The 13,789-nt window shown below is 49.3% G+C and overlaps 1 protein-coding gene across 2 annotated transcripts; it reads right to left on the bottom strand.

Moving 5' to 3' along the window:
- Window positions 1-4,087: 4,087 nt before the first annotated feature.
- On the bottom strand, window positions 4,088-13,778 carry LOC121587710 (ATP-dependent RNA helicase bel). Of its 2 annotated transcripts, none has more exons than XM_041904765.1 (4): window positions 13,599-13,778; window positions 11,914-12,566; window positions 5,207-7,595; window positions 4,088-5,106 (listed from the first exon to the last, which is right to left on the bottom strand). In XM_041904765.1, the coding sequence occupies exons 2-4, from the start codon at window positions 11,956-11,958 to the stop codon at window positions 4,997-4,999; spliced, it is 2,544 nt and encodes an 847-aa protein (XP_041760699.1). In that variant the 5' UTR covers window positions 11,959-12,566; window positions 13,599-13,778; the 3' UTR covers window positions 4,088-4,996. The 2 variants fall into 2 exon arrangements, with proteins under 2 accessions (XP_041760699.1, XP_041760700.1); XM_041904766.1 differs by lacking the exon at window positions 13,599-13,778 and adding an exon at window positions 12,890-13,295.
- Between the last annotated feature and the right edge of the window lie 11 nt (window positions 13,779-13,789).

Here is a 13,789-nt window from a genome sequence, read left to right as displayed (position 1 = left end):
TAAAAGATAGAAACTGAAACTGAAAGGGATCGCAAGGAAAGTGGAAGGTAAGCCGCGAAACTTTCCAAGCACCTCTATCCTTGTAATTCAGACACACACACACTCTCACAAACGTAGTGGCAGAGATTGACTAGAAAGCCAGCCTATCGGAAGACAGTATGTTATCAGAAGGATGAAGCAAAATGGAACACACTCCCTTCAGAGGGGGAAGAAAGCTGTACTGGGAATGGAACAAATTTGGAATAAATGCAGAATAATATATATGGCCCAAGAACAAGGTGTTTAGTGGATTGCGTTTTACCAAAATGTCGAAAGAACAACGTGTCCACGATCTCCCCGTGGTGTCTGTTAGCAATCAACGATCAAGCAGAAGAACGACGAACCCTGCTCGCTCAGGATGGTTTATATTCCACTTCGGACCGATGTTACGAGTGAAAGCAGCGCGAACCATATTTGTTATTTGTTATTTATTAATTAAAATAAAACGGACCGCGAGTGGCCCACTTGAAGCGAATTCGGTTAAATTCATTACATAATTAACACGTAAAAGGTCGCACGACATGAATACTATTCAGCAATGCGGTGCGCGACATGTCATGTTGATGACGATCACAAATGACATTAAACTCACGGCACATACGAATAAACGGATCAGAGGAGCCAAAGCGAGAGCGGCGTTCCGCCACGTCAAGTAGCGATCTAGCTCGGAGCAATCTCGGCGGGACATACATGTTGAGCTTCGAAAGAAGCGCGGGCGAGTCGATCCGATTGTCAAGAAGTCCCGCGACAAACAGCTCCTGAGCGTTGCAGTTCCGTTGCTTCAATGTCTCGATGCCAAGCAACGGCCAGGGTCCCTCATAGTCCAGTTGGACACTCCAGGAGCGCAAAGCGAACCGCGTGAATTTGCGCTGGATCGACTCTAAACTAGCTAGGGGGCGAGCAGCTGTAGGCCACCATACTACCGAAGCGTATTCTAGCACTGGCCGCACCAAAGCGCAGTATAGTGTCTTGATGCAGACCGGGTCAGTGATGTCTCGTGCTATTTGTTTTAGTAAGCCGATCAATTGTAGGTCAGCCACAACACAAAATATCTAGTAGGTCAGCCACAACAACAACAAAATTGATGAGTAGAATGGTGTTCCGTTGGTGGCCTACAACACCATAGACTGGAACGAGCTATGGAACATCATGCAGTGGTACCATCTCCCTGGTAAGTTGATCCGGCTGTTAGGGACCACCACCATAAACGGGATGCAATCCAAGGTGAGAGTATCAAACTAGACGCCGGAATCGTTCGAATCTATCAGGGGTCTGAGGCAAGGGGATGGTCTACTCCTGTCTGCTCTTCAACATCGCCCTGGAAGGTGTTATTCGAAGCGTGGGGCTAGACAACGACATCCGGTCACTCCAATTTCTTGGCTTCGCGGATGACATCGACATCATCGACAGGACAACAGCGAAGGTGTGTGGTGAGGCGTACACCCGACTCAAACGCGAAGCAGCATCGAGAATCAATGCGACGAAGACGAAGTACTTGCTTGCCGGAGACTCTGGCCATCTGGGAAGCAGTGTATTTAGTTGACGGCGGCAATCTCGAGGTAGTAAAGGAGTTCTGCTACCCTGGGACGGTCGTTACTTCAGACAATGACATCAGTAACTAAATCCGGAGACGTATTCCGCAGGGCAATCGTACATACTATGGACTTCACCGACTTCATATATCGCACATTGATTCGCCCGGTGGTCCTCTACGGACACGAGCCCTGGACCATCCGAGCGGAGGATGCAAACGCTCTGGGCGTGTTTGAGGGACGCATTCTCAAAGATGGTCCTTTGGCGGTTTGTTCGGGCATGGAGCTTGGAGGAGAAAGATGAAGCTTGTATGCTGAGCTGTATGGCGAACCGAGCATCCTGATGGTAACGAAGGCTGGCAGGATACAATGGCTGGGGTACAGTGGCGGATTTAGGGTGTTGGGGGCCCTAAGCGTTAAAAGGAGTGGAGGCCCGTATGAGGATGTCGGACTCATGCCGCACCCAGAAGGTGTTCGACAGCGATCCTCAGTTCGGCATAAGGCGCAGGGGAGCACAGCGAACTTGATGGCTTGATCAGGTGAAGCGAGACCTGGCGGAGATCGGGTGTCTACATGGATGCAGCCAGGGACCCAGCATCCTGGAGAACGATTGTTGATCGGGGCATGTCACATCGACGTGCTCTATCGTAAGCAAGACAACAAAAGCGAGGGATAGATAAAGAGAGAGAGAGTGGGAGAGAGAGAGAGAGAGAGAGAGAGAGAGAGAGAAATGGTATACCAACTACCGTCTTGGTAGCTGCTGTGCCACCCTGTAACACGCTTGAACCATTGTACGCCTAAAACTATGCAATACCGTGAAACAAATGCACGCTATTAGAAGTACCGAGTGGAAGTCTATGGCACGATCAACATACTAAGAGCTACAGCAACAATTGCTCATCAATCATCTAATTTCTTTCAACAAAATTTACATCTTTCAATGTCTATGGACATCATGACGAGATTCTTTACCTTCACATTTTAGTGCCACTGCGGGATTGCCGATTGCGGCTCACGCAACTAAGGGCTCCCGACGGAACCCGGCTGTTGGGTAGTGAAAACGGCAATCGACACTCCCGGAGGCACATACACACACAATCGTTACATTTTTATTAGCCAAGATTAGCCCTTTCACACACGACTCACAGCGCCAATCAATGTTATCCTTCTGGCTCTGCCTTCTAGTTTCGCACTTCCTCCCCGGTGGTGATCTAGGATTTATAGGCGACTTCGTCGATCCTTTTCCAAACTCCATTTGCGCTTGTTGTGTTGATCCTCGTGACGTTGTCATCCTTATTTTCTTCCAGTTTTGTTGTTGTTGTTGTTGTTGTTGTTTATTATGTTTATTAATCATGCTCGTGTGTATTATGTGTGTTTGTGTATGCCTAGATCGTGGTGCGCGCATTGATGCTACTCCTCTATTTGTTGCCCACTGCCGCGTTTTATAATACTTCGTGGACGGGCGTCCCCAGTTTTTCTATGCTATCGTGAGCGTTGCACATTATGCTGCTCCTTTAGATGCAATTGCATCATGAGATGCCCTTCCTTTCTTATACATTTTTTCTTCCATTCCAGCCATTTTTTCTACGCCAAGAGTATCGAGCACGTGCGCTACCAAGGGCTTGTGTCCACACTGTGGCTTATTTGTTTAATCGCTAACCATTATCTATGTAGCCTGTTCCGAAGTGTTCCGAATTTCCTTTCCCATTTTACCTATAATATGCATGGCGCCCATTCACACTCTCTTCGTACGGGTACGTATGAACTGGTTTTGCAACAATATGAACGGCGATCCCCGGGGATTTAAGTGCAGCGCGCTCCCGTCCGGATGATCTCAGAGATCGGTTGTAACTGGTGGCGCCTTTTTGCAGCGGAAGAAAGTACGCTTTTAGCTGGGCTTTCACCGCATCAAAACGCGCCAGTACATATAGTTTACGGTTCCTAATAGTCTCTGATTCTCTCAAGCAGTAGGTTGATCGATCACCATCGCCGATCGCCACCACACCCCTCTTACAGCATGTCCTCTCTTATGCTGTCAAATGAACGACAAGGACATAAAGGAATGATGATTTTTACCTTATGTGGCAAGTGTTTAACGGTGTGAAAGCGGAGTGCGAGCTAGAGTAGCAGAGTTGGCTAACCACCAAAAACGTTTCCTTCTCCTTTCTCGCATTCAGTTTTCGCTGGCATTTTGCTTTTACTAAAAGTATACCTATGTCTATTGTTTGCAACTCTGCGACGTCTTTTGGTGGGAGGGTAAGAGCGCAGCCAGTGTTAAACTGTTTGCTGACGGATCAGAGTGTTTGCCACATCCCGACATCCCGAGATGGGAAAGGGAATGCTTGCCGATAGAACACAAATGGCAATTCGCTTCTCCCATGCGCTGTTTTTCTTCCAATGTAAATGACAAGAAATGATCTGTTTCTCCTTTGCTGCAAGTGCTGCGATCGCCGTTCTTTCGTACCATTCGAATATCAATCGTCCGTTAGCGTTGCTTTTTTGTGTATGTGTGTCTACTTATAATTGAAAGGTGTATTAATAAGTGTAAAACATAAAATGTTCGGGAAGTTCAATAATTGGCTTCACTGCCAAGTTTTTTTTTCTTCATATTTCAGTTGTTGACGGGGTGATTTCTTTTTTTTTTTTGCTGTCCTGCAATAACTTTCTGCAGTAGAGTGAGTTTTACACGTGTTTCGTTTTTAGTTTCATCCATTAACTTTCCATGGTTTGCGCGCGCAGATGTGCATTATTGTATCAGCTTTGTTCTGATCTGAGAGAGAACTAAACTTCTGTTGTACATGACACTCTCTTCCCACTCTCTCTTCTCTCCATTTCGTACGCTAAATAGAGATGTTCACTATCTATCATGTGCTCGCTTTTCAAGAAGCTCTCGCATACATTTGCACACATCCTGTATACTCTTCATATCGAATGATGTTTCTCGTACTATCTTCTACCTCCTTCTTTCCTGTTTGGATTTCCTTTTTGCTTCCTTGATTCAACACACACACGCGTACTCTGCGCGCTTGTGTCTCATATCTGATCCTGATTAACGGTGTTTTTGCTTTGAATGAGACTCTCGCAGATCATGGTGTTCTTTTTTTTGCTGACTTAACATCTGCGCTGCACTTTTGCAAACATTTTCTCTCCTTTGTTCCTAGCCCTTGTTTTCTCTTCTCTACAGACCATTGGTTTGCCGATTAGTTATACTTTGCAAGTGTAATTTATTTGTGTTTTTTTCGTAGCTGTTGTTGCATAATGCGTGTGAGAGTGTTTTTTATTAACTTAGAGCAAGTATGTTTTTGTTATATTGTTGTTGCTGTTGTTGCCATCTTGATGCAACTATCTTTTGCACCTGACACTAATAATGCGGTGCAAAATAGCCGGCATGCAGCGCTTTACCGGATGCTGCGCTGTGGGTGGCCTCAGTAACCATCGCCCCACCAGTCGACGCCGTTGCCGCCATCGTTGTTGCTGTAGCTTCCACCATAGCTTCCACCGCCAACACCATTGCGTCCGTAGCCGTCGTCGCGTTCTAGGAAAGAGAAAAGAAACAGAAAACACACATCGTTCATATAAAACACATTCACAACAGGAGGGGCGCATGAGAAGCGAATAATCTCCCGTTCACTTACCGCCATATCCACCGCCGCCACCGCCACCACCACCGCCGCCATAACCACCGCGGGAACCACCACCACCACCACCGCCACCGCCCATTGGGCGATGATCGCGCGAGCCACCGCCCGAGCGGCCACTGTTCTGCTGACGGTAATCTCGTGATCCGAAGGTCGAGCCACCACCGCCACGCGGTACACGGCCGCGGCGATTGCCCCCGAAACTGCGGCTGTTGGTCATCTCCTCCAGGAAGCCGGGAATTTCCTGCCCCGTCTCGGCCAGCAGGCGCACCAGCCCGTTCGCCACGTTGCGATTCTTCTCGTTAAAGAAGGAGGTGGCGGTACCGAGGTTGCCCATACGGCCGGTACGACCGATGCGGTGCACGTACTCCTCCACCTCGGCCGGCAGATCGAAGTTGATCACCTGCTTCACGTTCGGAATGTCCAGCCCGCGGGCGGCCACGGCCGTCGCGACCAGGATCGGGCAGCGGCCGCAGCGGAACAGGCGCAGCGCCTCCTCGCGCTCCGCCTGCGTACGATCGCCGTGGATGCTCGTGACCGGGAAGTTGTGGTTGTACAGGAACTCCTCCAGCGAGTCGGCCGCCTTCTTCGTCTCGACGAAGATCAGCGTCAGACAGTTCTCGTCGTCCCCGTCGTTCAGCTTGGTGATGTTCGACAGCAGATCGAGCAGATGCGAGCGCTTGATGTTTTCCTCCACCCAGAAGATCGTCTGCGTAATGTTGACCGAGGTCGAGCCGACGCGCCCGACCGCCAGGAAGATGTAGCGGTACAGGAAGTCGCTCGCCAGCTCCTGGATCGCCTTCGGGAAGGTGGCGGAGAACATGAGTGTCTGCCGTTCGCCCGTCACCGGCATGCGGCTCTCCTCGACGATGCGCCGGATCTGCGGCTCGAAGCCCATGTCCAGCATGCGGTCGGCTTCGTCCAGCACCAGGAAGCGGATGTTGTCCAGCCCGACCTTGCCGCGCCCGATCATGTCCTCCAGCCGACCGGGCGTCGCCACGATCAGGTGGCAGCCGCGCTCGAGATCACGCATCTGGTCCTGCGTGTTGTTGCCGCCGTACAGTACGGCCGGGCGCATGCGCGACCGGTAGCAGAACTTCTTCGACTCCTCGAAGATCTGCGTCGCCAGCTCGCGGGTCGGCGCCAGCACCAGCCCGAGCGGGTACTGCTTGCGCCGGTTCATCGGCCGGTTCGGGGGCGGCGCGGCCGCCCCGTGCTTGTACATCTGGTTCAGGATCGGCACCAGGAAGGCGGCCGTCTTGCCCGAGCCCGTCTGCGCGCACGCCATCAGATCCCGCCCGGACAGGATGATCGGGATCGCGTACTTCTGCACCGGCGTCGGTTTGTCGTAGCGTGCCAGCTTTATGTTATTATCGATAATCTCTGTCAGCTCAATGTCGTCGAAGGTATTGATGTGGCCGGGCACGTCGTCGCCCGTCGCCTCCACGGGAATATCTTCGTACTTGCTGAAATTGATACCGGTGTTGCCGTGTTTGAACAGCTCCGCCTCCAGACGCTCGTCCCGCTCGGTGAGCACTGTGTAGTCGATCTGGCCACGTCCGGATCCACCGCCGCCGCCGTATCCTCCGCCTCCGGCGCCGCCACCGCGGCCGTCGCGCCGATCGGAACCACTCGGCCAGCGTCCGCCACCGCCATTCGATCCACGATCGTAGAACGATCTGCCACCGGCGGCTGCGGCACCGGCCCCTTCACCGGGGCCGGTTCCGCCGCCGCTGCCGACGCTGCCCGGTCCGGGCGGGCCCATTGCCGCTCCCGGCTCCGGCCAGCGATCATTCTGAGGCGGCCCGTCCATGGGTCGATCACGGCCAACGGCTGCCGGTCCGCCACCCGGACCACCACGAGCGCCACCGTACGACCCCCAGTTGTTGTCCCGCCGATCGCCTCCGAAACCTTCAGAATTCTGATAGCCCCCGCCGTCCCCGCCGCGCTGGAAGCCACCGCCATTGTTGTAGCCCCGGTCGCCACCGCCGCGGCCATAGTTGCCGTAGTCGCCGCCGCGCCGATCGTTCTGATAGCGGCCGCCACCGCCGCCACCGCCGCCACCGCCTCCGCTACGCCTGTTGAAGTCGCCTCCGCGATAGTCACGATCGCCGTAGCGCCCGAAGTCGCCGCCGCCACGATTCCGGTTCGAATCGCCGTATCCACCCCGTCTGCCACCTCCACCACCGATACCGCCGCCGCTTACAGGACCAACGCCGGCACCGGTATCAGCAGGTTGAAAGTCGCCACCGCTATCAGCACATTCTCGCAATTGCGGTGGTACGTACCGCCCGGCCGGATGCTTAGGATTTCCGGATTCTGGGTTGCTGCTGCCACCGCCGCCGCCAAGTTGCTGCTGCTTCTGCTGCAAGTCCAGACCAGCAAACTGCATTTGGTAAGAGAAAAAGGAGCGAACGATGATAGCGTTTATTAGTTTGTATTTCAAAGAGAAAGATATGAGAGGATAAAACTCTAACAATTTCGCAAAATATGGTGCCCTAATACGATTGTATTGGGCTTAGGCTTAGGAAAAGAGTGGCCCACTAAATTATCCAACATTTCATTGATAAGGTTTGCTTCATTTCGCCTATTGCTTTTTTTTTTTTATTCAGGAGTGACGGTCCAAAAAGGCCGTATTGCTTAAGAGTAGAAAATACAAAGATTTCGCCTATTGTTCATATTAACTCTTTTAGGTTCATTTAATGTAAGCTGTTTAGACACAAATAATTGTTTTTAAAAGTCAAATACCGGTCAAAAGTTTAACCGGTCTCATGGTACAGTCGTCAACTCGTACGACTTAATAACATGCCCGTCATGGGTTCAAGCCCCAACTAGACCGCGCCGCCATACGTAGGACTGACTATTCTGCTATGGGCCAACCCCATAAGTGGTACAGGCAGGCCTTGACCGACAACGGTTGTTGAGCCAAAAGGGAGAAGAAGAAAGAAAGTCAAATAACCATGAAACGTGTTAAGATCAATACATGTACAAACTAATGCTTTGTATGCGCATAGAGTGTTCGTATTTCGGAGTAGCATACAGGGTTTTCCAGAAGTTCAAATATCCGTGGGACACTTTATTGACTCTTTCGAATGTGAAATGAGCTTATAGTAATGGGAATTGGACTCTATAGCACCCTCGTTTGACAAATCCAATAGGAAATTCCAAGGAGCGTATCCAAAAAAGGTGTCATAGACTCCAATTTGTCATCATATGAAGTTCACTTCACATAAGAAAGTGACCCACCAACTATGAGAACCCCTGGAAAACCCTGTAAATCCAAACCAACAGCACCTTAACATGCACTAAAGGGCCGACCGCCCGACACGGGGGTACGCCTGCGAGGCCAATAATCTGAGCTCCGTTCTCTTCTCTCGCACCCCCCCCCCCCCCCCCCCCCCCCCCATTTACTCTTCTTCTTGTTGAGATCAGTGGGAGTAGATTTTGCAAAGTTCGATATGTTCGGTTTGGTTGGGGTCCATCGTATTGTGTGCGCAGCAAAGCACGATCGAAAAGCGAAACATAACAAGCGCGGCTTCAAACGCGCAATGAAATGGAATAAAAGAAAGGAGAGAAGGAAGGGAAAAATGGCCAACAAAGAATAGTAGAAGAGGCAAACCGCGAAAATCTGTATGGTGTATGTGTGTGTGTTTGTTGCGGCAGACAGCGGCGTCCATTGTCCGTTTGTTCGTTCGCGTACCAAACAACCAATGGGCATAAAAGTAACGCGGCAAAACGAGGTCATTAAACTTGACGGTGGAAAAAACGCTACGCAAGCAGAGACCGACACACTCAAATCATCATGGACGTCTTTTTCGTGCCTACTTGGATACAGACGGCCGAGAGTTCCGCGCAGCGCGTCTTACTTAAATGCGCGTGTTGATATCCACGTACCCTCTTGTAAAGCTTAGAATGCTATTTGTAAGACGTAGTAGCATGTGAGACACACATTTGTGACGTAGCGAAAGCGTTTATCTGACGCAATATATCTCATTTCTCGAAGCGATTAGCGTATTTGCTCATTGCCAAAAGAAAACCCATATTATAAACCGTTAGTTCAACAAATTTTAAAATGTTTATATGTCCAATTAATCATCTAATACAACAAATTATGCGCTACAAAATAGTAAAAATAGTTTTTTCTATCAAAACTACTTAAACGGTGCTGCTCTCGTAAAAGAAAGAAATCGACAATTATTGTGTTCCTTGTGGATTAATCCATACACTTCGCAGAAACGATGTCAAGCGGACGGGGCTAACACTGAGTATCAGTATCAAAGTCGACTTTAACACAACACCCTATATATTCCAACGCTCATTTCCGCAACGTGACCAGACGATGCACGCGCGCGCACATACACTTTTACACATGGAAGGGAAGTACTATTGGAAGGGACACCACGACACACAAACGATTATCACGATCCTTTACCGTGTCATTGATCGAACACCATCCCACCCTGCTGCTGCTGCTGCTGCTGCCGCCTGCCCGTGTATGTGCTTTTTTGCTTGCGCGTGCACATCTCATATATAGCAACAACAAAAAAGCTGGTTTTGACCTAGAACTGCGCTTGAGAATTTAGTCCGCGCTAAAGGTACAAGCATATGCATACAATACACTCACACACTAACCCTGTACCACCATTAGAAAGATGTGTGAATGAGCTCTAATGGTGGTTTAGTTGGGATTTTGAAGTAGGCACCGTTACACGAGATAAGAGAGGGCCGGCACACCACGGGAGAACAGGATGGGGAAATTATTGCACCCGAGAGCAGTGAATTAGGGCCATAATTTTCATGAAAACATGCTTCCATAATTTGCAAAATTATTATTTCGAATTGGGAGCCTGGTACATCACACCCCCTTATTGGTCTGTGCTGCATACTGCGTCAACTGCAAAATATGCGTTTTAGAGCTCAAATGGCAAACGGAGATTACTTCGCAGTTGCTGCGCCGTGCGACGACATTACCACCTTTTTATTGAACCAAATGGTTGTGTATCGATGGAAATGAAAAGTAAGCGATGGTTTGTGCTGAATCATAACGAATCGCAATTGGCGTTGGTAAGGTGTTTGCTAGTTCTTGTTAGTTTCAATTTTCTATTTCAATATAAACACGACTAATGTAATATTTTATTATTAGAAGAGACGAAATATACTTTAATTCCCTGCCCCTGCCTTTAATGCACTCGAAGAATTGAGCATTTCTCATATGAAATCACTAGCCAACATCAGCTCTAGTAAGAAGATAAGGGTGTAAGGAAGTGAAAGAGAGAAACTTAAAAGTGGGAGTGAGAAAAGGCGACACACGCACGGCAACAGCACAACAGCATCGTCATCTTTTCAAACATCGTGGAGTGCTAACACGACACCTTCGATACGGGTTGGAGAGAACAGGGTGACTCGCGAAGCGAAGACACAGGTGAAGTGAATCACGGTACACCGCCGCGCGTGACTAATCAAGTCGCCGTGGTCTGTGAACGTCAAAGAGAAGGAAATACAAAAAAAAACGCTACGGAAATGCGTAAGAGAAAGACAGCAGAGCTGCTATTCACAGGAAAAGAAAAACCGAACGGGGAAAAGAAGCCAATTGCGAAATGGGAGAGCATTGCACGCGCTTTATGCTCGTGAAAGCTGCGTTACGAAGTTGCTACACAAGCATAAAACCACTACCTTGATGTGCGCACCACACTTGGTATATGTCGAGACAGTCGTACCATCGACTGTGTGTGTGTGTGTGTGTGTACCAGCCACTACGAACGGTATCATGTGTCTGTGCACACTCACTAGCCCAAAGGGAACCCCGTTGTGGCGATATGAACTGAAGCCAACTCGTTTGCTCATCTTCGCAAAAGTGTAGCACCAATTTGTTTCCAACAGTATAAACGTTCTCAATGTGCTGTAATTGTTATTTGCTGCACCATGCAACACCTCCTGTGTGCTGTCATATGCAGTTGCGCTACGACGGGAAGACTTACGTGCAGCGAAGAACGTACGCGTACGCCATTTTAACTGCGACTGGCCTAGGTTGGGTATGGAATTACATAAAGGAAGAGTTAGATGATAGCCGGGCTATCGATTTCCGATCCCGATTGCGCAATGCAAGCAAAAATTGCCTACTTTTTCTAATTCTTGTCATAGTAGGATGTCATTTTACGAACGCTAAATATATGGGGGGTATCTGAATAATCACAAAGCACAATCATACGGTGCTAACCCCGGTTCAGTTGCCTAGAGGTCGGTAGGAGGTGAGAAAAACGGCTTCTTTTTTCTCTCTCTCCCTTTCACTCACTGTGGCACATCCAGACGGACTCTTTCGTGCCCTAAACTCACCTTCAGCACACCCTAACCTAACAAAGGCGCACACAGACACACACACGCACAGTACATCGCCGTCGTCGCGACACCGCACGCCAGCCCAAGCGTCTGGATGTGTGGGTAGGTCATAGCTTGGAAGAAACAAAAAAAAATCATGACGGTGCGCATAAAATGCACGCGACAATGAAACATCCTTGACACGGAACGCACTCAAAACTCGATGTCCTTTCAGTCCCTTTCCCCTTTTCGTTCATCCTCACGCACGCACCGATCTACCAAATGACTTTGAGCAATATTATTCCACCCCCGGACCACCCCTCCTTCCCCGTCATCACCCCGTAAAGCCCACCCCACTCCTCTCTTCTCATGATGATGGTTGTACGTACCTGCTGTTCTAGACCTGTACCATTTTGGTTAATAGCATTACTCATATTACAGTGAGCGTTCGTATAGTTTTGTTGTCTTCCTTCCACCGTAGGATTTGGGACGAAAGTTACGATGAGAAAAGTGTTCTTTTTTAGCGGGGGTGAAGCGGTACCGTTTTACCTAACAGTTTTACCGAACGCCCTAGTTTCCTATACACACACACACTTACGGCGATGCACACCTTGGGAAGAGTAATTACGTACTGTTCTGTTTTAAATCTCGCCACTAAATTCACTGCAATTTTATAGTTCAAAAATGTTCACAAACTGTTTCTTCAAGCGTTGTCCTTTAAAGCTGTGCTCATTCTCTAAGCACTGCACAGAGCGTTTGCACAACACGCTGCCCCGACACTTTCCAAATACTGTGTGTTCTCACTTGTTTGAGATGAGGTGTGCGCACTCACTGGTACACAACACACGTATACACTCGAAGCGTCGTGTCACGGCTATCTTTGATTTCGAATGCACCACCAGACAGGCTCACACACACACACATGCATACATACACGCGCGCGCACACACAGTTGAAAGGGGGAACAAACGGATGCTGCTACTGCTTCCGCTTCTTCTTCTTTAGATGTTCTGCTCCGACGAAGGAAGGGAAAAGCTTTCCGCTGAAATTAGAACAAAAGTAACAACCACAGTTCAGACAAAAGGCCAGACTATTTGTACATTGTTTGAAAAAAAAAGGTCCTCAACCGCTCTTTGTCACTCGAGGGGGAGGGTGGGGTGTTGAATGCTGCTGCTTGGGAAATTAACGCAACAGAGGAGAGCGCGTCATGTACAATGTTCTTTCTTCGTATTGCACACTCCATTCATGGGAAAACGGGGTCATCATCCTCCAGCAGTTCACGGGACTTCTGTTTTCTAGAGCTTGTAAGGACTGCTTATCTATTTCACAACTTTTGGTAACACATTTTTTTTAAACTAAATATACCTTTCCAATAAACGCAAACGTTTGCAACAAATGTGCAAGACAAGCAATGCGTTGTCCTGAAAAACTTCTCTTAAAACTGCCAAAAATCTCCGCAAAATAACGGTCAAACGCGGCGTACCGCTCTACTACGACTGGCGAAGCCTGAAAACCTATTCCGACTAATTCGCCCCGTCTGCTTCTTCTTTTTTTTTTCATTCGATTCCGTTGTTCCGCGAGCAGGCCAGACGTTGCTTCTTTTGTTCAACCCTACCAACACACCTACATACACACACACACGCACGCACGCGAGAGCACATTCATACTTGAAACGTGATCTTGCTTCTACACACACCGGCTTGCTCCTTTACCGGTGTGTGTGAGCGTGGGACAGGCGGTGCATGTGGTATGAGTGAAAAGACACGCCGCGTCGTGGCGGTAGCGGAAGAACCGATAGAAAAAGAAGACCGATTATGCCTACACCTAACGCACAACTACACGCGCAGCACGGACGCCGGTAGCGAGAGTGAGACAGCAGCACAGGGCCGTGTGATTCAGCTGGGGAGAGTTTGTCGAGCGGCTTGACAAAGAGACGTGCGGGAGAGGAAACGAGCGGTCAGGGCTAACTGCTGTGAAACAGCACCAACACCACTACCACCACCACCACCACTGCATCTTCCTTTCACTGTGGAAACCGCACCGCAAGGTACGCTTTTCGTGCACCAATTATTACCCTTTCCGCCCACGGTCAGTCTCTGCAAACACACCAAAACCGTAGCCAAAACGTTGGCGAGCACGAAGAATACACTTCCGCTGAGGGTTTGCACAATTTAGCGTAAGTTTTCGCTCATACAAAACGGACACGACGTTACCGACGTTCTTTTCCACAGATCGGAGTTTTCTCCAAAGGGCGTCCAAGTTGGC

Source organism: Anopheles merus, chromosome 2R (genome assembly GCF_017562075.2).
Source record: "Anopheles merus strain MAF chromosome 2R, AmerM5.1, whole genome shotgun sequence".
NCBI lineage: Eukaryota > Metazoa > Arthropoda > Insecta > Diptera > Culicidae > Anopheles > Anopheles merus.
Note: the sequence above shows the minus strand (reverse complement) of the source record. Positions and strands in the feature narration are given on the sequence as shown.